The sequence below is a fragment of the Saccoglossus kowalevskii genome, chromosome 2 (genome assembly GCF_978046115.1).
Source record: "Saccoglossus kowalevskii chromosome 2, keSacKowa6.1, whole genome shotgun sequence".
NCBI lineage: Eukaryota > Metazoa > Hemichordata > Enteropneusta > Harrimaniidae > Saccoglossus > Saccoglossus kowalevskii.
The window spans coordinates 23,073,488-23,099,451 of NC_140642.1; the positions used below are offsets into that span (position 1 = coordinate 23,073,488).

Below are 25,964 nucleotides of genomic sequence, written 5' to 3' on the forward strand. Positions count from 1 at the left end.
CTTGGCATTCCTCTTATTTAAATCGTTAATATTTGGTGACAGCTTTAAGCATAATTCGTTGACCTGAGGTCAACCCTATCTACATCTGTACCGCAGCCACACCTATAATTGCAGTAGAGCGTCATTTTGTTCAGAGATAACTCAACATCATTGACTCGCCCTTCTACTTTATTTGATGACTGGAGACTGATATGAATAATAAAACTATACTTTTGCAGGGCGTGAACTTCCAGAGTTGAGGGGGAACCTGTTCTCAAGGCCAAAATTTATAAAATGCCTCCTGAAGTTCAAGCCCTGCTTTTGTCATGATCGTAGGCGTGTAGAAATATTACTGTAGTAGAAAAGTAGGAGTGTCTATGATTGCCACCTAACTGGTTAATTTTCTATTAGCCACAGCACTGTATTAAAAAATAAGAAATACAATTCAAGTTCTGAAGACACTTTTCATAACTACATACACGTTAGGGCAATTATATTTGCCTGTTGCCAAAAGCCTCTTGTTGCCAGGTTTTCTAAATTACACGGCTGACTAGGCTGGCTCCAGTTGGAAGGATTAGTTTTATGTAATTAAGTGAATATAGTTGTTTTATAAATTTGTGGAATGGTTGCGGAATTACATGTGTTGTGTTAACACAAAATCCCCTAACCAATCAAATCTGCAGGAAACCCATATTCATGCAATATAAATTTAATAGTTTTGATTGGGGGTGTCATTCTTTAAAATTCAAGATAGCAAATTTTATTTGATGGCAAAGTTGGTAATTGCTTTTCAAACTGTTTTGTCATTCTGAACCACTTCTAACATCTTCAACTTTTAATGTGTCACTTTTTATATACAACTTTCATAAGTAATAAATATATTTGGGACATATAATGTAGATTGTGTTTTTTTAACTACTACAATTTAAGAGTTGTTTCTATCATCAACTGAAAGTTTTCAAGCTGACAAAAGAATTCTTCCTTCATTTTAGGTTGCTTATAGAAGGCAGGTATAAAAGTTTTATTCCAGTGGAGCTCGGCAAATACTATGGCACCTTTTCAAAACAAAAAAATTTCATGTGAAATTGTGGCCAGTGTTCACCTTGATGGTGTGTTTCAACACTGTTGCCAATTCACAGATGAATACAATGTCGTTATTATAATAGATAAAATTAGCATATCAATGAAACAGCAAGGTTAAAAGTTCACCCCATCTTGTTACCATGGTTTCCACTGCATGAATATCCCTCTGTGGGTATGAATATATTTCACTAGGCTGCTTTTGTGATACATTTTCGATAGAAAGTAATCTCATCCGTCGCCACATTGCTGTGTATCATGACCAACTGTACCCAGTATGTGGGCGATGCGTAATGTGGACAGCGCTATAACCATACGGCATCCCGCAGTCTTTTTAAATTCAGCATATCAAATTATGACTAGCCTTTTATTTTCCATCGATTAGAGTGGTTTGCTTTCCAATCTCTTTCACTTCTCGTGCATGTTATTAAAATAGTCCCAGACGTGCCAGTATTCAAATGTAGTCGTAGGTAAGCTCAATAGCAAATGACTCCGGTATATACCGACAAACCGTTAAAAGCTTTTTTTTAAAGTAAGAGAGATGTTCTCTCTTTGCTTATAGAGAGTAACATATGCTGTTATTTTGCATGCATGAGATTAAGCTGTGTACTAATGACCAGATGATTGATACACTATAACAGGTAAACACTAAACCATCCTGGTGTTGCCATGTATACGCTTATCAATCTCTTGTACATTACCTTTAGATAAATTAATTAAATCTAAAAATAAAATCTACTGCAATTGCAGTTCAATTTAAACCTTTTTTATTTGCTTTCTTAGTTTCATTTTATTACGCTGTTAGTGTATGTACACTTGTGAGTCTGATTGATCACTTCACTGTATTGATCCGAAAGATGCTGTCACAATTTTAAGTGACAAATTAAATTAAATAAACAGGTGATAACATATCATGAAATTTGTGTGCAATTTTAGATTGTCCAAATTACCCAATCATCTCCCAGCTATAAATTATAGTATTTCTGTGTCTCCATTACAGTCAACTCATTCTAATTTTTAAATTTTCTCACATTGTATGAATACTCAAACTATAAATTCCACAATTACCAATATTTGAGTTAAAAATTTGACAAATTTTCTTCAATGTTTTAGTATGTGTATTTGAAATATTCTAATTAATTCAGTTGTTAATTTATTTCTTTGAAAATTATCCATTTCTGAGTGTTAGTAGAAAAAAAAAATGTCCTAATTAACAGGGAAGCTAAAAAAGATAATGGATTATCTGTCACCAAGTTGAAGCTCTTGACAGATGCATTGGTTTGATGTTTAAAGATAACCTTACTGGTGGTTCATGCCTGCTTAGGGGCAATTTGTCTTTTTGATAGTCCCTGGGAGAATGGTAAAATATGGAAGAGGATGAACATTACTGAAATGCATTTCAAAGCGGATGTGAGATAAATGATCCATACATCTTTGTGGTTCAATGTCTTGATGATCTAACATTAGATCTATGTAAATTTATGCAAATTAGCAAGTGGTAAATAGCTAACACTGTATGGGGGATGAACAACCTTGTTGATCATGGCTGATAAATCGTCATAGAAATTGTGCATTTTTATTATGTCAGTGTACCAATTGGTGTTACTTGATAGATTGCTAGCCTCAAGGCTGGGATTCCTTTTGAATGACCAGACTGTTATTGTGTGGCTTCTTACCGCAGGCTATGAGGAAGTCTTGTATGACCTTTCACCTAGTGGCATCGCCAAATACTTGCTAGGAGACCATCCTTCGTACTGAAAGAAATCTTACAATACCCCTGATTTAGGTTAATGCAAATCGAAACACTTTTAGTACATACATGTAGTGCTTTAAACCTGCATTACATGTATCAATAACATTAAGATTTGACTCTTAATTACTCTTAACAATTCCAAATATTCCACCCACTTTGTACCACAGATGGTTGCTTGATGTGGGTTATGCAGTCAAACAAGTTGCTATTCCATTTATTTCACTGATGACCATTTCATTAACTAAACCCACCAATTTTTTCTTAACATCTACAGCCAGTGGGAAATTGTGTTCATTTGGCCTGAAACTTACAAATTTTCGTGGGAAAAAATTAAGTCTGTCAAAGTGTTAAACACTTTAGGGATTTTAAGGGTAGTACTAACAGAAAAAGATGCTCTTGACAAGACATACACGTAAGATTGAAAAAAAAAAAATTGAATGGTATTCTGTGAATGACATTACATTTTTTACGCTTATAGAAAGAAAATCATTTGAGCAATCTAGTAGTGGTATGGAAAGTATGCTGACTATGCAATCGTGTAAGCTATAGGTTGGATATGACCTCATAGGTCGGTGATGAACCACTTTTATGTTCCACCCCCTCTGTGTTGACATCAGCCAAATAGTAAAAAAATAATGGCCCTGTGAATGGTACTAGGTGATGTTAGCGCAGTCGTAAACTGTCGTTTATATCATGTCTGTACTGTAATTGGATGCTTAAATCGTGATGTAGCTTTCATTTATGAAAAAAAATAAAATATTCATTTGGAATTTTCTTATAACTTGTATTTCAATTAAAAATAATCTTTCTTGGTACTGTAATTGCCCATTGCTGCCGTTTTAATGTACAATTTAGCACATGAGTGCACCTGTGTGTTAATTTTTGAGAATTGGAGACAGATGCATATGATAGGAATTTAGCATAATGGCGACTAGAGTCTGATTAGCAACAATTTACATTTATTTGAAACAAACACATACTACCTTTATGAAATATTCAAATTTTTGACAGTCACATATGGAGGTGGTATTTATCAATTCTTGCCTTAAAACAATAAATAATAGACAAGTGACTCGTCACAAGATACAATATTGTAACTAGGTCTATTAATCATCATAAATTAATAGAATTCTTCATCTCTGACAACTGCCTCACCCGACTATTACATTGACGTCGTCTGCTTGCATATTACTTTCACTATAAAACATAAAGCCATCAATAATAATAGAACCCCATAAAAACGATGAATTTAAAAATTTTGCCGAAAGGCTTAATACTGGATATTAAGTTATGCTGGCAATTTAATTTTATAGCATAGCAGACAGTTAATACTTATTGAATATATTTATATTCTAAAAATGTCGCTGTCATATTTCACAAAGGACTGTCGTGCCTTCATACATTTGTATACTGTTCTTTGATTTAAACTCCCCAGAGGCCAGTACTTGACATCAAGCAATTGTCTTCTATCTAGCTCTGTCATGCGTTGTTAGAGGGCATTTTTTATCAGTCTGATGACGTGTCCGATTGTAGCCTGTCTGCAACTGACCAGAATGTGAAATGCATCATTGTTTGGTTTACCCTGAAATTAACGCATGTTTGAGGAGAGGCCGACTACTTTCCATTTTACAGTGTTGTAAACAGTTGAGACAATGTACAATGCCTTGTGGCTGAGTAATATGGTGGGTCTTACAGTGACGTCACAGGGTTTATTACATATCTACTTGTACTTTCAAGTCTATAGAAGCATTTGTTAATGTCGTCTGAAAAAATAACAAAATATGAATGAAGAAAAATGTCCTTAAAATTTAAAATAAATTATTCAGGAAGAAAATAAGATGCAATCATCATGGGAAAGAGAGACGCATTGTCATTCAATAGACTTACTTTATTAAGATTTACTTGTTCAAATATACGAAGCTGAAAACGAGAAATAATTTAGTATTTTTATCAGCAGAATTTGCAATTTATTGGATATGCTAGAGCTCACTACTTGAGATATAATTAAGGTTTCTTTTGAAAAAAAACCACTTGATTTATTAGTACCAACATGTCGCACAGGAAGGAATCACTTTTGCAAGATTTATTACATCTTCCAGAAAGGTTACTTGTACATGCCTGGGAGGACATACTAATCTAAGTTATTGTAACTGATATCTGAGTTTGAGTTTGAGTGGAATCTTGGATGCAGAGAGAAAGTATCTTGCATGCATCCCTGTTAAAAATACGTATAGCTTTATGTACATCTTTTTTGACAGAGATATATTTGCCTGTTAAAGATCTATTAAAAGTAATAATCTCATTTACATAAATATTCATGCAAATTAGGTATCATTATTTTTCAGAGATATGTTGGGAATTGTTGCCTCTTTTGCTATCAATTTCATAATTTGAATATTTTCTGAAAATTTACTGTGACTAATTTACTGTATTAAATTGTATTCTCAGTTTGCACATTTGTGAAATGTCACTCCCAGAAAAAGCTAAAAACTTAAATTCTGGGAAAATGTGATACATTAAAAGTAGATGGTTGTACCCTCATGTTTCAACACATTTCATTTAGAAAGTACTGGATGCTTTTATCCTTTGGAAAAAAAATTCCTACAATGTAACTGACCTTTAAAAGATGTTCACATTATTATTATTTTAGTACTTACCGTACCTCTAGAGTTGAAAATTGGTCATGTATATTTACAAGTTCATAAAAGACAAGTTTGGAAAGTTGCTTTTGTGTAAAAACTTTCAAATTTAGTTTGCGTAGATAGGTTGTTTTGGCTGCGTAAATGTTCGATAGCTCATCAGAAAGCCGCCAACCAGGGGATCCAGCGAACAAATTCCCCATTCTCGCACGGAAGCAGACTGATGGCACCAACACTCAAAACTATTGATGGGAATCTATATTTATTCTTCAAAATTAGTTGTAATAAAAACAAAGATTTTGAAACTGCTTAGCAAACCCAATGCTCAGTTGAGAACACGCGGTGCATTTATTGGATCCAATAGTAGAATGCTAATGCTGAAAAATCTCTCAGTGTGATTGCCCTCTGGCGTACGACCCAAATTCCCTAATATGCTGGCTTAACTTTGACTTATGATGTTCACTGAGCCTGTTAAGCCTGTTGCTGTTAAGTAACTCACTGTGGGGTCAGTAGCCTACATGTACAATGTATGTTCTTTCCACGGCCTCTCCTACAACACCTTGGCATGGTGTAAAGTCAATGAATCATGGTCAGCCATGCATCATAAATTTGATTGAAAATGTAATATCAATTGAATGAAGCCATCATTTGATTGGTCAATAGAAAATGAGGTAATCATTTGATTGGTCGATAGAAAATGAGGTCATCATTTGATTGGTCAATAGAAAATGAGGTCATCATTTGATTGGTCAATAGAAAATAAGGTCATCATTTGATTGTTTGCTTAAAAATGAGTTCAGCATTCATACAGAGTGAGCAGTGTCAATCGTCATGTATACTAGTTTACGTCATGCCATTGACATCTGATGTTTTTAACATTGTTACATTCATGTATCTAGAATTTGCATGTTGATGTAAGTTCTTGTTCTAGTTATCGACAGTCGTTTGGGTTTCACTAGCTTGTGTTGTGATTTTCATTATTTCCATTGATTCAAAGTACATGTACATGTACAAATGTACTTGTTGTCACACACCAGTTCAAGCTGATAATCCAACATTTTATTGGTCTGGTGAAAATTCAGGACAAATGTATTGCCCTCTAGAATGCCAGTGCATCTTCATAAAATGTTAGAAATGCACATCACAATGCCCGAGAAGTCTGGACTTTATATGCTTGACACTGCACACATAAAGAATCATCTTAATTCTATTTACTGAGTTGTAAAATCATGCATTCAAGGTAGCTGCCTACATTGGTCATCTGGCTAAAACTATTTTTCAATTTGCACCCAATTTGTTCAAATTTTTGTCTTTAATATTATATTGTTCCACCGGGAAAACGGTTTCTGATCCATTTCTGCATTGACCTATAATTAACCTTTATGAAATTCAATTTTAAACCGCATATAATGACTCAGGACGTACGTTGAGATGATGTGATTAATCAGTTCTATACTATTAGTGGCTGAGACAGCACCTGTTGTTTTGTTTTTTAAATGCAATAGTAAAATTGAACCCAGTGTTGCGGAACAAATGAGAGTGACTATAATTACAGTGCTGGAGATGTTATGCAAGCTCAGGGAAAAATTCCAAGAAAATGAGACGGTTCGTAATTTATTGCCGCACCAAGTCTAATTCAATGCACTGGAGGCTTAATATGTTTTGATTTGTCTGGGGCAATGCAAGGGAATCACTCAGAAATCACTAGTAATTTGCCCCCTGTCTGGAACAAAATACTGTGTTTTATATTGGAATTCAATTTATTCCTCTAAAGCAGTGTGTGCTTAGAAAAAAAAGCTCTATACTTCACTATAAAATGGATCTCTATGCATAATATTATAACGATGGATTTATCATCAATAGCTGCCGCGCAAATGACACCCTCTTAGTGATAACTTAAAACATTGTAATCTATTTCGATATAAAATACAATGCATATGCAATGTTCTGTTGAACTAAGTAAGCTCTTGTGAATAGCTGACCCTTTCCCTCTCAACCCAATGGCAATCCCATTCAAGCTGTCAGTGTAAACATTTTAGGAAGAGGTACTATTTTTTTTTTTTAGCTCCGCTGTCGACTTTGTCGAGCGGAGCTTATCATATGAGTGATTGTCCGTCGTCGTCGTCCGTGTCAATGTTTTACTTTTTCGACTTCTTCTTGAAAACTACAAGCCTGAATGCTTTGATACTTGGTGTATATGTACCTTGGGTAGACCTCTCTCAGATTTGTTCATTTCATGATGATATCTTCAATTCTCTAATTTTGGTGAATATTTTTGTCATTTTTAGTAAAAAGTGATATTTTCGACTTCTTGTTGAAAACCGCAAGTGCAATTGCTTTGATATTACATATATAGGTACTACATGTGGACCTCTCTCAGATTTGTTCATTTTGTAATGATATCTTCAATTCTCTAATTTTGGTGAATATTTTTGTAATTTTTGGTAAAAAGTGATATTTTCGACTTCTTGTTGAAAACCGCAAGTCCAATTGCTTTGATATTACATATATAGGTACTACATGTGGACCTCTCTCAGATTTGTTCATTTCATAATGATATCTTTAATTCTTTAATTTTGATGAATATTTTTGGTAAAAAGTGATATTTTCGACTTCTTGTTGAAAACCGCAAGTCCAATTGCTTTGATATATTATACATATAGGTACTACATGTGGACCTCTCTCAGATTTGTTCATTTTCTAATGATATCTTCTGTTCTTTAATTGCCATGTGTATTGCTAACAGCGGAGCTATCTCAGCCGACAGGCTGCTTGTTATTTTATGTGTTGAAGTAATTGTGAACTTTTGTGGCAGTGAGTATATTATTGTATTTTTATAACACCTCGCAAATTTCGTTTCCACAAATGCTGTCAAATTACAAAAATTGATAGCGGCGATACATACGTAACGCAATAATCTTACGAAACTAACACTGACAGTGTCAATTTGGAAATAAGTAGTCATGGCGAAGATTAGGTCTCTTGTAGACTGATGTATTAGTGTCATCTCAGGACTATACTTGAAATGCTTATAGTGCTAATGGTTTGGATCGCAGGTAAAGCCAACTTTAAAAGCACTATCTAGGTGATTGCGTTGTCTGTTCGAAGGTACTACAGTGTTATGTAGGGACTAAGTCATAGTATCTCAAAATCATCATTTAATATTTATCAGGTGAAACCAACTGTCCTAGAGTAAGATGAGGATAGAAGAGGAGACAAGATTTTTACGTCTGATACAAATCACTATGAATAGGGATGTTTCTATGCCAGGTCGGCCACAATAGCGTGAATTGTGTTGTCTATGTGGGGATAATTGTCTCAGTGCTGGGATATTTCAAATTGTCAATTAGTGTTTGATTAGTGTAACTATGGATATTGTAGGCCAAGCAGGAACCAATCACATTGATAGTGTGTTTCAGACTTTTGTCTCTTTCTTCAAGTGAGCATTTTGTTTGACTGTGGACAGTCGCCATGTCAAGGTGACCAGTATTGTATTTGTATCGCTCTATTCATACACATGTGTTTGCAGTGAGTCTGGATTTTTGGTGCATATGATGAAAAAATAAAGGGAATGATTTCACACAATGTTAAGGTTTCATGTTTGTTTATACACCCTCTCCTAATTACATGCCCGTTGCAAAGCATATTTGTTGTCTTTTAAGGATTCTGCCAGAGGGGGAAAATAATGTATCTGTAATTGGTGTGTCATGACCAAAATTTTCACAATATGGTAAATATAAGGAGGTTTGGGGAGTTTCTAATTCCGTGCCTGGTTGGCCTTTTCCAGAATGCCTGGATGGCCTTTTCCAGAATGCCTGGATCCTGTCCGTCAACACAATACAATTTTGTTTTCCCAAAGTTTATATTTTTGGTAATGTATTTCCTCTATTATAAGCATAAGCGCCAATAAAAATTGCCAATTAAAAAGAGTTGGTATATTTGTATGGATTACTGTGACTATGGTCATGTGACTACAACAATCAAGTACACCAGGGCAAGCTCTTCTCTATCCAGCCTATACTTAATCTACTATTTTTCTCTACTTTTTGTCTTTGCAGATGTCGCTATTGATTGGTCAGATCATGCACTTTGGTGGCCAGATAAAAATACATGGCTGTCACGAACAAGATCCACGCTTGACCAGTGCGCTGTCCAGGCTGATGCCAAGTTACATTTCACCCCCATGCATAAAACATTACGTATTCAGTTACCAGATATGCAGCAAATTGATATGCGAGCAGATTTCTCAATCAACGTATTCAACGCTGTCATTGATGTGTGCAAAGACATAGGTGAGTTACCCAGCCTCCTCTCAATACTGCATTCTCTTGACTAATGTCACTTCCTTAATTGCCAAAGTCAATGATGCGATTGGATTGTAAGTAGTGAACATTCCACTTGTTGTCTTTTATGCGAATACAGTTAAGTTTAAGCTCCATGGCAGTTTCAATGAAAAACTCTTGAATCTGTTCACCTTATGGTCAAACTCGTAATGTATCATCCATTTTTGGGGTCAGACAGTAAGGATACAGGCCAGTTGTTTTGAACCACAAGTGTCCTATTTCTTACAGATAATTTGATTGTCTAACTGCTGCAGTAACATTGAATAAATACCTTACTCATGATTGTTGCGATTTAAAACATTCTAGAACTTGTACTTTTTTATTAAAAAACTTCATGAATCTTGAATTACTGTATAAGTCATATTTATTCGCTGGGTTTCATTGTCGCTTATTTCGCTGATAGCTAAACGCACTAAAATCCAGTGAATATGCAAATTACGGTATAGAATGTATTGTTTCCTTTATAGTGCAGTGAATTTAAAACCTAGTGAATATTCTTGCTTTTTAACAAATTAAACTCCTACTTCAGTATGTTCATTGAACAAATACCGTAACAAGCTTTCAAAGATCACTGTATACATTAACTATGCATTTTTAATTAGTTTCATGTAAATTATTCAGATTTCGCTGCCCTACTGCCCCCCTATATTGTATATGTACATCGTGTGATGCCGACTGAATACCAATCGATGTCTCAGAGTTCCATAAATGCATGGATGCGTGAAACCTCAATAAACTTTAACTTTAACCAGTTTGTTTTGAATTTATCCTTTCAAGGTCTTTGTAAAATACTAAACCAACAAACATGAATACATGTATTGGAATTATGTGAAGGGTGGAAACAGGAATACACATTATGAGAAGCTTCATTCCTAATAAAAGTCGCACCCTTTCCTTTTGAACAATTGAGAGCCAAAAATTCACCACTTTTCATATGAGTAGATGTTCTATTATGCATTCTCTCTGTTGCATTTTACCATTTTAATAGAATCTATGCCTTCTAATGCAGATTTCACAGTACCAGATTACCCACAATACAGTACGTCCTTTGAGACAAAATGGTGTAGATATTTTAGAAAAGAATGTTTACAAATTGTCTGAATTGCAAACCAAGGAATAACAATTTAAAAATCAGTAAATTTTGTTACTGCCTTGATTCCATGTCTATAGCGAGTCTGGTAGATGATTGCCCTTTGACCTCTAGCTAATAAAACCCATCCCAAACACTTAACAAGTCAGCTTGCTTGAGTATAGCCTATTGAAATATAAATTGCTTGTCTTCACATTCAGTGGTTTTCATGACATTTTTCAGCTCTGTGTAAACAAGATATTTCATTCAGAAGGTCTGTGAACTTTGTTGGTATCGGCAATGAATTAAATATTTCCCTCAAGTATCCTACATATGTGATAGATGACGGTTGATACCAACAGTGTCCACTGAGACATCATATTGCCTATCGGCTGCATACTCTGTTGGAATGTGCTTTCCATGTTGGGTATTCCATTTGACGTAAGCCGTTGCAAAAATTATTCCCAGTCTCAAGTTAAAATTTTGTAATATGGCAACTTTCTAATTGCTCGTCTGCCTGTCATGTACAATTGAATAAAAAGAGGTCACAACCTTTCCTCATCAGAAATGCCAGTCTTTTTTGCTAAGTCGTAGTTGTCATCATTGATGTAAAGGGAAGCCTAAGTCACAGAGTGTGAACAGTTTTGAATTGTAGTATACCCTCCATATTAGAAACATTACAATAGACAGGAATGCTCCAACTTTTTATGGAATTCAGTCTTTATGACATACTTTCGCATGATAAAAAGTAAAGACTTGAGGTCTGTTTATTGTTTTAATGAATAACATAACTATTTGGTGGTCTTATTTAAACATTGGGTCCTGTCACTTTCTACAAATTGCTTGCACTGTAAGTATTTAAAGGAAATTTGGCATACATTAAATGCACATATGAAACTGATGATACTTATCTTTGAGAGCTGTCTTCTAGCGCTTTCGTCATTATACACATCTAAATTCATTGCATTGATGGCTAGCTCGGCTTTTATCATGTCTCTTTATGATCCAGCATTTATCTGCCACTGAGATATTGCAAAGCCAGTTTCAAAATATTTTAAGTCATAGCACAGTTAACAATTGCTCAGTTTAGATGGGATGTTATCTGTATTTACCATTGATAAGGTTTTTGCAATCTGCTGTCAAAATTAAAATTGCTTGATTCAAATACATCAACATAATTGTCATAGAAACTGTTAATTTAGTACTTCTGTCATTGTACATTTCAAAAGCATTCATGAAGAAGGAATTTTACAAAAACTCATTAACCCCAGAAAAATTGTTGTGGATTGCTCAGACTTGAAAATTTGTCTTTCACTGTATATTATTAGCTCAGTCGTCGAAGTCGAGCGGAGCTTATCATATTTCTGATTGTCCGTCGGCGTTGCCGTCGTCAACTTTACATTTTCGACTTCTTCTTAAAAACCACAAACTGTATAGCTGTGAAACTTTCTAGGAAGGTACCTTGGGTGGTTCTCTCTCAGATTTGTTCATTTCGTGTGGATATGTTCAACTGTCTTATTTATAGCGAATATTTTTGTCGATTTCTTCTTGAAAACCGCTAGCCCAAATGGTTTGATACTTGGTATGTAGGTACATTTTGTACCTTAGGTGAACCTCTCTCAGATTTGTTCATTTTGTGATGATATCTTTATTTCTATAATTTGATGAATATTTTTGGCATTTTTAGTAAAAAATTATATTCTTGACTTCTCCTTGAAAACTGCTTGTCTGATTGCTTTGATACTGTATATGTAGGTACATCAGGTGGACCTCTGTTTGGTTTGATACTTGGTATGTAGGTACATTTTGTACCTTAGGTGAACCTCTCTCAGATTTGTTGATTTTGTGACAGTATCTTCAATTCTCTAATTTTGATGAATATTTTTGTAATTTTGGGTCAAAAACGTTTTTTTTCTTGAAAACTGCTTTTCCGATTGCTTTGTAACTTTATTTGTAGGTACCTTGGGTGAATCTCTGTCAGATTTGGTAATTTCATGACGATATCTTCAAATCTCTAATTTTAGTAACTTTATTTATAGTTACCTTGGGTGGACCTCGTTCAGATTTGTTCACTTCCTGTCAACATCTTTAATTCTCTATTTTTGTCATTTTTCATCAAAAAACATATTTTTGACTTGTCCTTCAAAACCAGTAGTCCAAATTCTTTAATACTTGTACACATGCAGCTTGGGTAGACCTCTATTAGATTTGTCCATTTTGTAAAGATATCTTCAATTCTCTATTTTTAGTGAAATATTCTCTGCAACAAAATCAAGAAAGTTGGTGTCTTGCGATATTAAAACAGTTAGCATTAAGTTTAAATATCTTCTTAGTCATTGCTTTCAGAGCATGCATCACAAACAGCAGAGCTATATCAGCCGACAGGCTGCTAGTTCTATACATCATTCATAAAATCATATGAAGTAAAATCCTTATAAATTATCACACAGATTAATACTCTTTAATTAGTAAATATGATAATTCTGTTAATTAATGTAATTTAATCACCAAAGATAATTGTGACTACCAACCAAATTACTATATCCAATCGAACAAATATCTAGGTCGCAAAGACATCAAAGGCAAAAAATTTCATTCGAATCAAGCGTTTTTAATTTAATCTCAAGAGTCCTTATCTTAAAAGATTATAGTTTGCAATGCCTCATGGGAAATTCAACCCTTTCAAAGTATCGTTACTATGTCAACTAAATGTTACATTCAATCGCAGAATGAACATAAACTTGAAATTTTGAATTTCATTCCTTGAGCAGTTTAGCATGTATATCATGATGCCTTTGGTGTCTACTGCCTGAATAGGCTGTCAATCACAGCCCTCTAACAATATCTAAAGCCTGATTTCTATCAACCGACTATTTTCCCAGCTTCTCTTTACTCCCCTAATAGCTGCAGAAACACGAAAAAACTGAAAACATGAAAAGGAACAAGAGTGGTAAAAAGCTTTTGTCACAGTGTAACAGTTCAGGTTATTGCTTGTGTTAAATGGCATTGGTGTATTATTACAAGCATAAACAGACTATGTTTGTACACTGGTTGTATTTAGTTTCAACTTCCACAGTCTAGAATCTGAACTTGAAAAGTGTGATGTTCAAACAACGATTCAAAAAAGAAAGTACACAATTACATCCACTGATCAGTCATTGCTGGATACTCTCATTGTACAGTCTTGGATACATTCTTTAGATATTTTCATAATAAATTTTCATTCATGCAAATATTTTGAACAAATGAAATCACCAGTGTTCTATATCAATTACTGAGTTATTAAAATACATTCCCATTTGTATTTGAGTAATCCGGTGGTTTTTTTTATGAGTAGTTCTGAGGGAATTCTGAGAAATTAGTACACTGTATCAATTCTGACGTCACTAAGATTAATTAATTTGTTCTTTCGTTAATACGCTGCTTATTATTCCCCGAGGTCTCGAATATTTGCTGGTCTAATTTCCTTTTTAACTACCTTCTATATTTTCTTCAAATTATCATGCGTTTTGTATCTGTGTTTGATCAGCAGTTTTCCTGAAGTGCATGCAGACCCCAGCTGCATGGCCCCGACGCTGACAAATTAAGTACTCGTTCTGAAAATAAAACTCTTAATCTAATTGTAGTTGTATGATTTAATTTAGGCCATAGTTGTGAATATCATTAACAAAACAGATTTCCGTCTAATACCGTCAGTGTCCTAATGACTGCGGTTTTCATTGTGGTTCTTGTGTTATCCGGATGTGGCTAGTATTTTTACACTGAATTAAAATAACATGCTATTTTTAGCATCTACTTAGTCACTCACAGGACAAGCCCCCCCCCCCCCCCCAACCCACACCGCACACACACACACCCTGGTATGATCAACCAATTTGGCATGTAAAATGATTTTATCAGGTTGTAAGTGAGAGTGAAATGGTGAAATTGAATTCATATGTCTGTGGTTAGTTTCCGCTGAGTTATTGATATTTTTAGCTCCGCTGTCGACTTTGTCGAGCGGAGCTTATCATATGAGTGATTGTCCGTCGTCGTCCGTGTCAATGTTTTACTTTTTCGACTTCTTCTTGAAAACTACAAGCCTGAATGCTTTGATACTTGGTGTATTTGTACCTTGGGTAGACCTCTTTCAGATTTGTTCATTTTGTAATGATATCTTTAGTTCTCTAATTTTGGTGAATATTTCTGTCATTTTTGGTAAAAAGTGATATTTTCGACTTCTTGTTAAAAACCGCAAGTCCAATTGCTTTGATATTACATATATATGTACTACATGTGGATCTCTCTCAGATTTGTTCATTTTGTAATGATATCTTTAGTTCTCTAACTTTGGTGAATATTTTTGGCATTTTTGGTAAAAAGTGATATTTTCGACTTCTTGTTAAAAACCACAAGTCCAATTGCTTTGATATTACATATATAGGTACTACATGTGGACCACTCTCAAATTTGTTCATTTTGTAATGATATTGTCAATTCTCTAATTTTGGTGAATATTTTTGTCATTTTTGATAAAAGTGATATTATCGACTTCTTGTTAAAAACCGCAAGTCCAATTGCTTTGATATTACATATATAGGTACTACATGTGGACCTCTCTCAGATTTGTTCATTTTGTAATGATATCTTTAATTATCTAATTTTGGTGAATTTTTTGTCATTTTTGGTAAAAAGTGATATTCTTGTTAAAAACCACAATCATTTATGGTGAAAAATGATATTTTTGAATTCTTGTTGAAAACAGCAAGTCCCATTGCATTGATACTATGCATATTGTTCATTTTCTAATGATATCTTCTGTTCTTTAATTGAAATGTGCATTGATAACAGCGGAGCTATCTCAGCCGAGCTATCTCAGCCGAGAGGCTGCTTGTTATTGAGGTATCATAACTGAACATGATCCACTTTCACAGCAAACACTGGGGACTAAGTAAGGGTTTCTTCCTGGTTTGCTGATAGTTGGATCTAGAGCGCCTGATTAGATGGTATCTATCACTCACTATGAGCCCCATTGGCAAAACTAATGCCAAGCAAAGCCCTAATATACCATTCTCGTACATTCCACTCGTGTTCACAATCGGTTTCAGTTACAACGTGAAATGGATGCTAATTTATAAGCCCCTCCCCCCAATTTCAGTCAATTTTACGAAACTGTTTAGACCTAATCAAATACAATGTATTCAAATAAATATTTGATGAATCTCATGTCTTAATATGGTATGATGCAATTGCTCTTATCCAATTAACAGTCTACTAACGTGTCATGGAGTCAGCCATCTTGAATGAAACATATTGTGTGTTTTTTTATTTCTGTGTATATTGCATTTAGTTATAAACCAATTTGATTTACCTTTAAACTTCAATTGAGTTCAGTGATATAAAACATTGATCGTGTTAAACATGCACACCTCTTCTCAGTTGGGTTAGATCAGGGGCTTGGGTTGGCAGTTGAGCTCAATTTAAGTTTTTTACCCACCAGCATGTATTATGTATAGTTTAACGCAAAATAAATAGAAACAAATTTTTTTGCACCATTGTTTTTGTCAATTTTTAAAATTAAAATTTGGACTAACATTACACATGTATCCTGTTAAGTGTTCCGAAAAAAACATAGCAATACCACTTAACTGAACCAAAGGGATGTGTATTCATTACTTATTTGTTTGTTTAATGCTATATATCTGTGTGTTTCAGGTATCAGGCATCCAGAGGAACTATCATTTCTTAGGCGACGGGATGACCGAGCATTTAAGCGCAACTCAAAGAACACAAGCAGTCTGCGTAAGAAGAAAAAGGAGAAAGCTGACCGAGAGTCTGTTGCATCTAATAACAGTTTGGAAGGTGGATCACAAGGTAGTTTTGATGGTATTGCACCGCATTCACCAATGCGTACCAGCTCCCCTGCTGCGCAACACAGAGTACCCGGCACCCCAGGAACACCGGTGTACCCCGGCATGCAGACGTGGTCACCGGGAAGCTACAGCCAATATCCACTTCCACCTAGCAACCAAGGATTCATATACCATCCGTCAACGTTAAACGAACAAGCCGTGTTTTATCAAACAACTCCACGAAACAAAGGTGTTAGCGGTTACTCCACTGGTACCAACGGTAGTGCGGGGACTCCCGGCTCGCTCAATCAATCCTACGGTGATTCCTTTCATACAATCAACACCTCACTGGCCATGAGTCCCATGAGTCCCTGCGACCATGCCCTGGACGGGATGTATCGTCCAAAATCGCTGAAAGAGAAAGCATGTATTAATGCAGGGTAAGTGATACTGTGTTAATAGCCATAATCCCAGAAGTAGAAATTCAATCTAAAAAAATCCATGTTGATTTACTTGTTTTATCATTCGTTATTTGTATCTCACCTTTACATCTGTAATTTGATTATCCAATGACAGCGTTTTAACCCTAGTCATGTATATAGGATCAATGGAGGGCATGATAGATCACACTGGGTCACAGTATTTTATTCTGTTGAAAGAAATGTCCCTTCTATAAGCACTGTTGACAAAACCGTCCTATCTATGAAGTCTTTGTCTTGCTGCCCCAAAGATCATGGCCAGATTGGATCCTTAGTTTATTCAAGAAGTACAGTGGCCTGCATTGTTTTCTGTCTTCTAGATGGCTTGATTCATCGCGGTCGTTGATGCAGCAAGGGGTGCGGGAGAATGATGTCATCCTATTAAGATTTAAATACTTCGCTTTCTACGACCTGGATCCTAAAATAGACCAGATTCGTATTAATCAGATTTATGAACAAGCCAAGTGGATGATACTGACGGAGGAAGTAGAGTGCACGGAAGAGGAGGTCATGATGTTTGCAGCATTACAGGTGAGTTTTTGATATTATATATGTACACCCAGTTATTTGATGTTGTGCTTGGAGTTGAACAATTATGAAATTAAACACTCCTGAATAGTATGCGTTTTTTCGTACTTCAACAATACTGCCTAGTTACAGTGGCCGGTTTATCTTAGACGTGACCTACAATTCCATTTGCAGTTTAAATGGTGCATGCTCATAACCTGTGATTTACACTACCGGTACCTAAGTAATTCCATTGAAATTTGCTGCCAATAGCTGGCCGTAATCGTGTTCATTAATCAACGTGTGTTAATTGTAGATGTATCTGATAGATTCTAGGCTAGGCTAGGCTACTCTCTGCTTACAACGTAATTTTTTCAGTGAGAGTAGCGAACATGATTGTGAAATTGGAAACACTTTCTTTTGGATTCATTAATGTCGTCGATTCACTCATAAATAAAACATTCATTTAATTGAACAACCTTCCTGACTGATTAGTTTGATCATTCATGATCGCTACTACTATAGCGACGTCTTTGCGAGAATGAAGAGTGAACAAAGTTGTTAATTCGTTATGATTTTCTCTTTAGTTACAAGTAAACCTTCAATCACAAATACCACAGTTGGATGGTAACAACACAACTGATGGTGGCGTAGATGATATTGACGCTGCATTGACTGACTTACAAGTGTCACTAGAGGGGACGTCAATATCTATGGCACAGGTAGGCAATATAGTAACAAACACCCCATTCTAAGATTTTATTGGGTGGTACTGATCATGTGACATACATTATAGTAAATGTTGAATACTTCATCAAAACAAAACAAAACAAAACGTGACATACTGTATTTGCATATAGTAAGTAAGCACATAATACCCGCATCAATATTTCATTGGATGATACGTATCATGTGTCATACTGATTTTCCGACTAAGACAATGTGGTTGTTTTCATTTTCCAATATTTGATATCGCTTTCTAGGGGGATATTACGAATGTTCCAGAGCTCTCCGATTATCTCCGATTTTTGAAGTAAGTAACATTTCTATTTGTCTGTAGTTTTATATTAGTTTCTCTCAAGAAATGCGCAATAAGTGTTCTTGGAGTTTGGTAGAAATGATTTTGTCATCTAATATGTTGCTGACCAGCTGTCTTGAATTGAACATTCTATTATCAGCTGGTTAAATCTATAGGTTTTCTACATATACTGAGGTATTGGCTAGGTACTGTAAGTTCTGTAATTTACTTCCTCATACTGACCTAATTTCACTTATCAGAAATTCAAATCCAGATATTATTAATAATTTAACAGTACTTCAAAATGTGTATAAAACATTAAAACATGTTTGTTTTTTTGTTGTTGAAACTTGTCCATAATAATTTATGTTGATCAGTGAGTATGAGTGGAAACATTAGTCTGGTACTCTGCCCAGTTTTCAGCTCTTAGAGCATTTAAAAAAAAATAGAGTGCAATGTGAGTATGGAATAAGGTACTGAACCAGGCTGAAAATAACTGATAACATTACTTGGTTGAATTCTGGGTGGACTGTCTGAGGTCATTGACCCCAACCTATCTTCCTGATTGTTTGCAGACCCAAGAAGCTGACACTTAAAGGTTTTAAGAGATACTGGTTTGTTTTTAAAGATACCCACATGGCATATTATAAAAGTCATGAGGATGTCAATGGCGCCCCCACGCAGAAGATTAATTTGAAAGGTATGCGAGTTAATTTAATTTTATTGTTGACACTGTTGGTTCAATACAGATGAGAATCTTGTCCTGTGGTGCCAGGACGTATAAAGGGATTTGTGTCATTTTCCCATTGTTCAGCTTTAGTTATCAGTGTAATATTAAATTACTCAAGACATGCTCTCAAGATTATTATTACTCATTTTTGATGTGGGGGATGCATTTATTTTAAATTAATTATCACACATGGCAAATATTGTTTTTTATTTGCAATATAAAAAATGGCCATCATGTGATTGTCTCTATACGCCCAATGTGATGACCATGACCTAATCATAATCGCCTTTCTCTAGGCTGTGAAATCACGCCCGATGTCAATATCAGTCACAGTAAATTTGGTATGCGGTTATTGGTGCCATTGTCAGATGGAATGCAGGAATTCCTCATAAGATGTGATAATGTAAGTCGATTATCATTTTTTGAGTCGTTATCATGTTTTGTTATTGTGTCATTAAATATTAAGCGGTTCATTAGATGACATTGTTTTCATTTATCAGTACAAGTAACGTTGGCCATAAAACAGCTCTTGATTTCAGAAATGTTCAGTGTATATTTCTTCATCACTCTACACAGGAAGCCCAGTATGCCAACTGGATGGCTGCGTTTAGACTTGCGTCTAAAGGTAAGACTATGGCTGACAGTTCATACGAGTCTGAAGTCCAGGGAATCTTAGCGTTTCTGAGCATGCAGCAACGTAAAGTGTCCTCAGCGTCACAAAATATCAGTCCAGATACTACCGAAATTGCTGTTGAAGATTTTGTGTGTTCAAGATATCTCAAGAAATTTAAGACAAAACAGGTAAAAGGAGATCGTCTATAAATCTGTAAGCACCAAGATAACATTTTACAAAAATAAACAGTGGCTCCCTTTTTTTCTAAAATTCGTAATGGAAATTTTGAAAATTGGGTTACAGTTGAAGTATTATCTCATTCCATTTAATTTTTTTTTTCGATCCTTCCAGCTTACTGTAAATTACTTTAATTTTATGTGAGTAAAATGTTTAATTTTATGAGTCTGGAAAGATTGCCAAATATTGTAGCAGTTAAATTTCCCCTGGGGTTCTTAAGACATGGAGTCATTGACAATTGTGAAGTTTTGTCTTTGTAATCACTATAAACTTACGAAATAAAAAATATTTCTCATGAAGTATGTAATATATCAATGGTGGTACGATGTATTTTGAGTTTGACTTGGGCATGTTGCATACATCTAAAATTTTTGTGTCAACTCTCACCATGTTTTTGCATATTTATCTTTCTGTTCTATAGATTGCCGGTCGTATCTTAGAAGGCCACAGCAATGCACGGAACATGTCTCTGCTAGAAGCGAAGATGAGTTATATCAAAGCCTGGCAAGCACTTCCAGAGTACGGTGTCACATATTTCATTGTCAAATTCAGAAATTCAAAGAAAGAAGTAAGTAAAAGGCATTGTGCAGTAATTTTTCTATGTCATCGCATAATGTATTTTTGTGTGGCAAGTATGTACAATAATTAGACTAATTAGTTAATTGAATTTTAACTGTAATTTTAATTCTTGTTGTAATTTCAGGACTTGTTAGGTGTGTGCTACAACCGATTAATAAAGATGGACATCAACAGCGGTGATTCGAAAGCAACGTGGCGTTACAGTACAATGACAGCATGGCATGTGAACTGGGAGGTGAAAGAGGTCATAGTACAAATGGAAGATGAAAACATCCACTTTGCGTGCCACAGCGCAGATTGTAAAATTGTTCACGAATTTATCGGTGGTTATATTTTCTTGTCTATGCGATCGAGAGATCAGAATCAAACGTTGAACGAGGAATTGTTTCACAAGTTGACTGGTGGATGGTTCTGATAAAATGCTTCATATGGTAATCGTCATGGAAACAACATCCAGCTTATGGTGTAGAGACACTAATAACATGAAGTGAACACAAAACATTTATTATTATTATTACAGTTTTCATTGGTGATATCTTTATCATGCAAGACTATGGACATTAATTAATGGTGACTATAATATCTATGAAAATCTGTGTTTTTAAGTCTCCCCCCTCCCCCCCTTGTTCGTCTTTGCATCACAGATGTGGCAGGCATTTCATTCTCTGTAAAATATATTTTAAAATTATTGGGGTTAAATACTGCCCTTATGTTTTGAATGGGGAGAACTAGACCTTGGTTTGACAGCATGATCGCTTGGTGATCATGTTTTTTTAATACTTTTGGTAAACCCTGTTTGCTTGACGTTAACAAATGAGCAATGTTGTGGTTTATGCATGTTTTTATGTAGTAATTTGTAGCTGTGATAATGATTTGTAGCGATTACTGCGGTGATAATGATCGTAGTCTACTTACTGTTCTTAATGGGGAAGTGATGTATGGAGTCTTTCAACACGACTCATTCTGTCTATGTGAAAAACATTAATTTAAAGACGTCTTCCGTGATCACTGTTTTTTGTCCATAGAACAAATAGTGTTGTGCTTCCCCTTTTTTTATTAAAGCATATATATAAATAGATTTTACGTAAAGACGAAAAATTTTAGATTTAGCTATTAAGAAAAAAGTAATATCAGCAATACAGACTTCATCGTGCTCACTTTTAAAGAACCCTTTGAATGCCAAAGTGGACATTTGTTGACTTTCTTAATATAAATTCATTTAATTTTATCAAAGATTTATAAGATTAGGGTATGTCATATGCGATGAAAATCTCATGTGAAATGAAGTCATAATTTTGGAGATGATCACAAAATCTCAAGGCGATATTCACGTATGTTTGTGGAACCACTCGTGACTCATTCTCTGACTGTTTATTTTAATGTCCTTGCTTATTCATAAAACGTGTATTATGTTCGTTTTTCATGAGATCTTTATCGCATATTACCGTACCTAGTTATCATAACCTTATCTTATGAATTCTTGTTTTGTTCATATTTTTTTCACTAAATTTGATCAATAGGAAATGAAAAAATTATGTTCATTTTGTTTAAAAATTATCAATGAAATTATAGATAACTATAGAAGACTAAATCATATGTACCTCTAGCAATTTGGTGGGGAGAAAATATGGTGCTCAATGGATTTATTGGTTTTCAAAACATCCTAATACTGTACTTTTCGGCATGTTCATTCCAATAATGGCAGCTATTTAATGTTGCTTTGCATCACTTTCTCTATGTTGATTGCAACGCAGTGCTGTACAAGGTAAATCACTTTGGTTTTGCGGGAGATAAAATTTTGCGGGTCTAAGAAAATCCTGAAATATTGTAGCAGTGAATAGGTCACAGTGAAATTTTGTTTAAAATTTAAACAAAATGTTTTACTGTACACAGTACTTAGGTAGCGTTGTGAAAACACCACTGTTTATAGTAATAAACAGAGGTTAGTGAACATAACACATACAATCAAGGGAGGTCAAGGCACTGAAGGCTGTCCATTTTGAGAGACTTGTTTTAATGCATTTGTTAATTTGAAAAGCAACCAGGTCTTAAATTGCCAAAGTGGAAATGATTTTTACAACAAAGCCCAACATTCTGCTTGCTGTGTTTATTCACCTGGATAAATTTACAGTGTTGATCTCTGCATCTCTTTGGACAAGGTCAAAGGTTATCTCTATCAGTCATAAAAAATGTTTAATATGATTTTCTATTTGTCTCTTTATGTAATTGCTTCCTGTGTCCCTCCTTGACTTTCAAACGAGGTCACCCAGTGTTTACTGATTTGTCATGTGGCAACACAAATTATTTTCACTAATATTCTGGAATCTTTAAAAATGTGATATTTATTAGGAATCTAATTACAAATAAATCTCCTCCCATCTTCAGTGGGAATCATTCACTCAATCAGTTTGGTGAACAGCGCCCTCGTCAGTCAACAACTGGTAGGAAAAACTTTTTGCGTGTCACCATCATTAAATTATTGAGTTGTATTTCTGTAGTGTTGATATCATAAATTTCATTAGTTTAAGTATAAATGCAGAGGTATTGAGACGTTTATTTTTGTGAAAAAGAAAAAAGTTTAAGTTTTGAATTTATTGAAAGGTAATTTTTTCAATGTGAGTGCATTTCCTGGTGGTTGCTCGTTTTGTTGGCAATCCTAGATGTGTTGCTACTCAAGTGTTCTGTCAAACTTGGAGGCAGTTTTAAAATGGCAAATCTTATATTTTTTATCAGCACATGTGTATCACAATGTGTAAATTTCGGAAGTGGTCTTAATTTTTAATTTAGATAGATTTGAATGTTCATTACATTACAGGTATATTGCAATATATAACTATAATAACTAGAAAACTCTTGGTTATCTCAGTTTAGGGCACAGTGCTACCCACAAGCCCCCCCCACCCCACCCCCTCGATCTATTATAAACAGGTGCTATGTAGTTGCACTGTAGACACGGTAACACCCTACCTCACCTCATGCCAAGTTTCATTTTGATCAGAATATATTCATGCCTTTTTCGCTTATTCAAGACAGTTAATTAACCAGGTTGAAATGGAGACATGACCAACAATTAAAATATGACCAGTAAGTGATTGTATATCCCTTGTAAAGCCGTACTTTATGTACATAATTGCAACTTTTGAATTACCGGTATTTGTCGTGTAAATTCAAGATACCAAAGCGAAATAAGAGCCAATGGTTTGTCTACTACAAACCAGAAACTGTTTCAGCAATATTAAGATGACCAGTTTGCAAGTTCCTTGTGTCAGAATTGTAGGTTTTTGTACGGGAATTATGAAAACCATGCTGTCGGCATGAAACTTTTCTGTTGGTGTTGATTGGTACTCGCCAGCAACAATTGCATGCAGTAACTTGCACGCCATAGATTGTAATGTATTATACATTGCTTAATAAACCACTCTCTTAATTTATCTGTGGTCTTGTCTTATTTATTTTGACATATTCATAAATACAGGTGCCCCAATATGTCTTGTGAGTGGAAGCTATTGGTCGTTATGCCATCGACTGATTGTTTAAGAAGACTTCACCCCCCCTAAATACCAGATCAAAGAAGTACCCTTTATTTTCGTGTATTGGTAGTTATAGTATACCCAGAATTTGTGTCACATTACTGCTATATAGCTACACCAATGACTTTGCTATGCAGTTATCTTTCTGCCTTCACACAGGTTTGTTTTTGCATAACCTTTGTACTGCAAGCGGCAGCCAATCACAAACGCTAAGCAATACTAATAACTGAATAGATTAGTTGACTGTATTTATATGTCAACACACTTGCTTTTTTGTGTTAGATGCTCATTCACAATCATGTAGACACAATTGAAGTAATCACCTGCATGATCAGTTCACCGTTTGAACTGCCATCTTGTGTGGTATTTACATGGTCCTATTTCAAACGTAAGATCGACAATGATAGTTCAATCAATTGAATGGCTATGTTCATTTTATGAACACAAGACTGTCGTATATCACATAGCTTGATTAAAGATGTAGCAGTAACATGACAAATGTTCTGGGGTAAGTACACCCTGGAAATATAGATGTCAAATCAATGTGAAGATATTGTTATTCTTTCAATAAAGGAAGCTCCAAGTATTGGACTGTACATATAGTGAAACTTACATGGAAACATTTAAATGGAATATTTCACAACTAATAGCAGCATTGGATGCATGTTGTGAAGTAGCAATACCTTTTTCTTTTTGAATTCGCCTTCATATTACTGACATGAAGTACATGTAGCATTGAGGCAGTATTGTACTAGCTGTTAAACCTACTTCAAGTCTTTACCATGTACCTGGTATAGTAAAATAAAACATAAACTGGAATCTGCTTTTGTGAGATAAGCATGGATCGCATTTGAAGTTTTAAATTCTGCCCTGGAACATACCCTCAATATTCAATTTCATAGGACTTTCCTCTTTATGCAAGAGTACCAGATCCCAAACTCGCAACAGAATACACACAAATGCCAGGCTGTCTAATTTTTGCATTTGATATATGGCACTTATTTGATTTGATAATAAAAATGTAATACTTTAATCCATTTCAATGATTATACCACTTGATTATGTGATCCATCACTACTATTATTTCTGTTAAAGCTATAATAGCGACAATAGCTGTAAAAATCTTTTTTCCTCCAATACTTATTAATAAAACATTTTAGGTGTCATTAGTGTCAATTTGTGATGGCCATCACTGAAAGCATGACATGCATTATATACCAACGTAGTACATTAAATAAGAAAAAGATGGCCACGGGGTTGCACCCAGGTCTAAAGGGGGTTTCTATTGGAATCTATGATTTTGTAAACCAAAACAGTTGACCAAGGAAAGGGTTCAAACCCACATTAAGCAGGGCCTTTTATGACTGAGCTATTTTGATTATTAGAATGGTCATTTCAATGTCGTGTGGTTTACACTGAATCAGCAAATAACAAATCTTTTATATTTTTGTAAATTATCTAGTCAATGTAAAAGTACATGGGACTGGCAGGATAAAGGCCAATTCCTGTTCAGTGCTGTGCACAAAAAACTCTGATATAAACCCATATTTTTGGTAGGGTCTTGTAAATCACACTTG

The 25,964-nt window shown here is 34.9% G+C and overlaps 1 protein-coding gene across 1 annotated transcript in view; it reads left to right on the plus strand.

Annotated features, from left to right (window-relative positions):
* LOC100378845 (fermitin family homolog 2-like) overlaps positions 1 to 24,288 on the plus strand; it is a 35,064-nt gene extending 10,776 nt beyond the window's left edge. Inside the window, exons 2-11 of the mRNA XM_002741305.4 lie at positions 9,510 to 9,743; positions 16,558 to 17,134; positions 17,494 to 17,704; positions 18,268 to 18,402; positions 18,664 to 18,713; positions 19,274 to 19,398; positions 19,725 to 19,831; positions 20,005 to 20,229; positions 20,700 to 20,846; positions 20,982 to 24,288. Of these exons, the coding sequence (XP_002741351.1) occupies positions 9,510 to 9,743; positions 16,558 to 17,134; positions 17,494 to 17,704; positions 18,268 to 18,402; positions 18,664 to 18,713; positions 19,274 to 19,398; positions 19,725 to 19,831; positions 20,005 to 20,229; positions 20,700 to 20,846; positions 20,982 to 21,272 (2,102 nt within the window). The 3' untranslated portion in view covers positions 21,273 to 24,288. The remainder of the gene's footprint in view (positions 1 to 9,509; positions 9,744 to 16,557; positions 17,135 to 17,493; positions 17,705 to 18,267; positions 18,403 to 18,663; positions 18,714 to 19,273; positions 19,399 to 19,724; positions 19,832 to 20,004; positions 20,230 to 20,699; positions 20,847 to 20,981) is intronic.
* Positions 24,289 to 25,964: the final 1,676 nt, after the last annotated feature.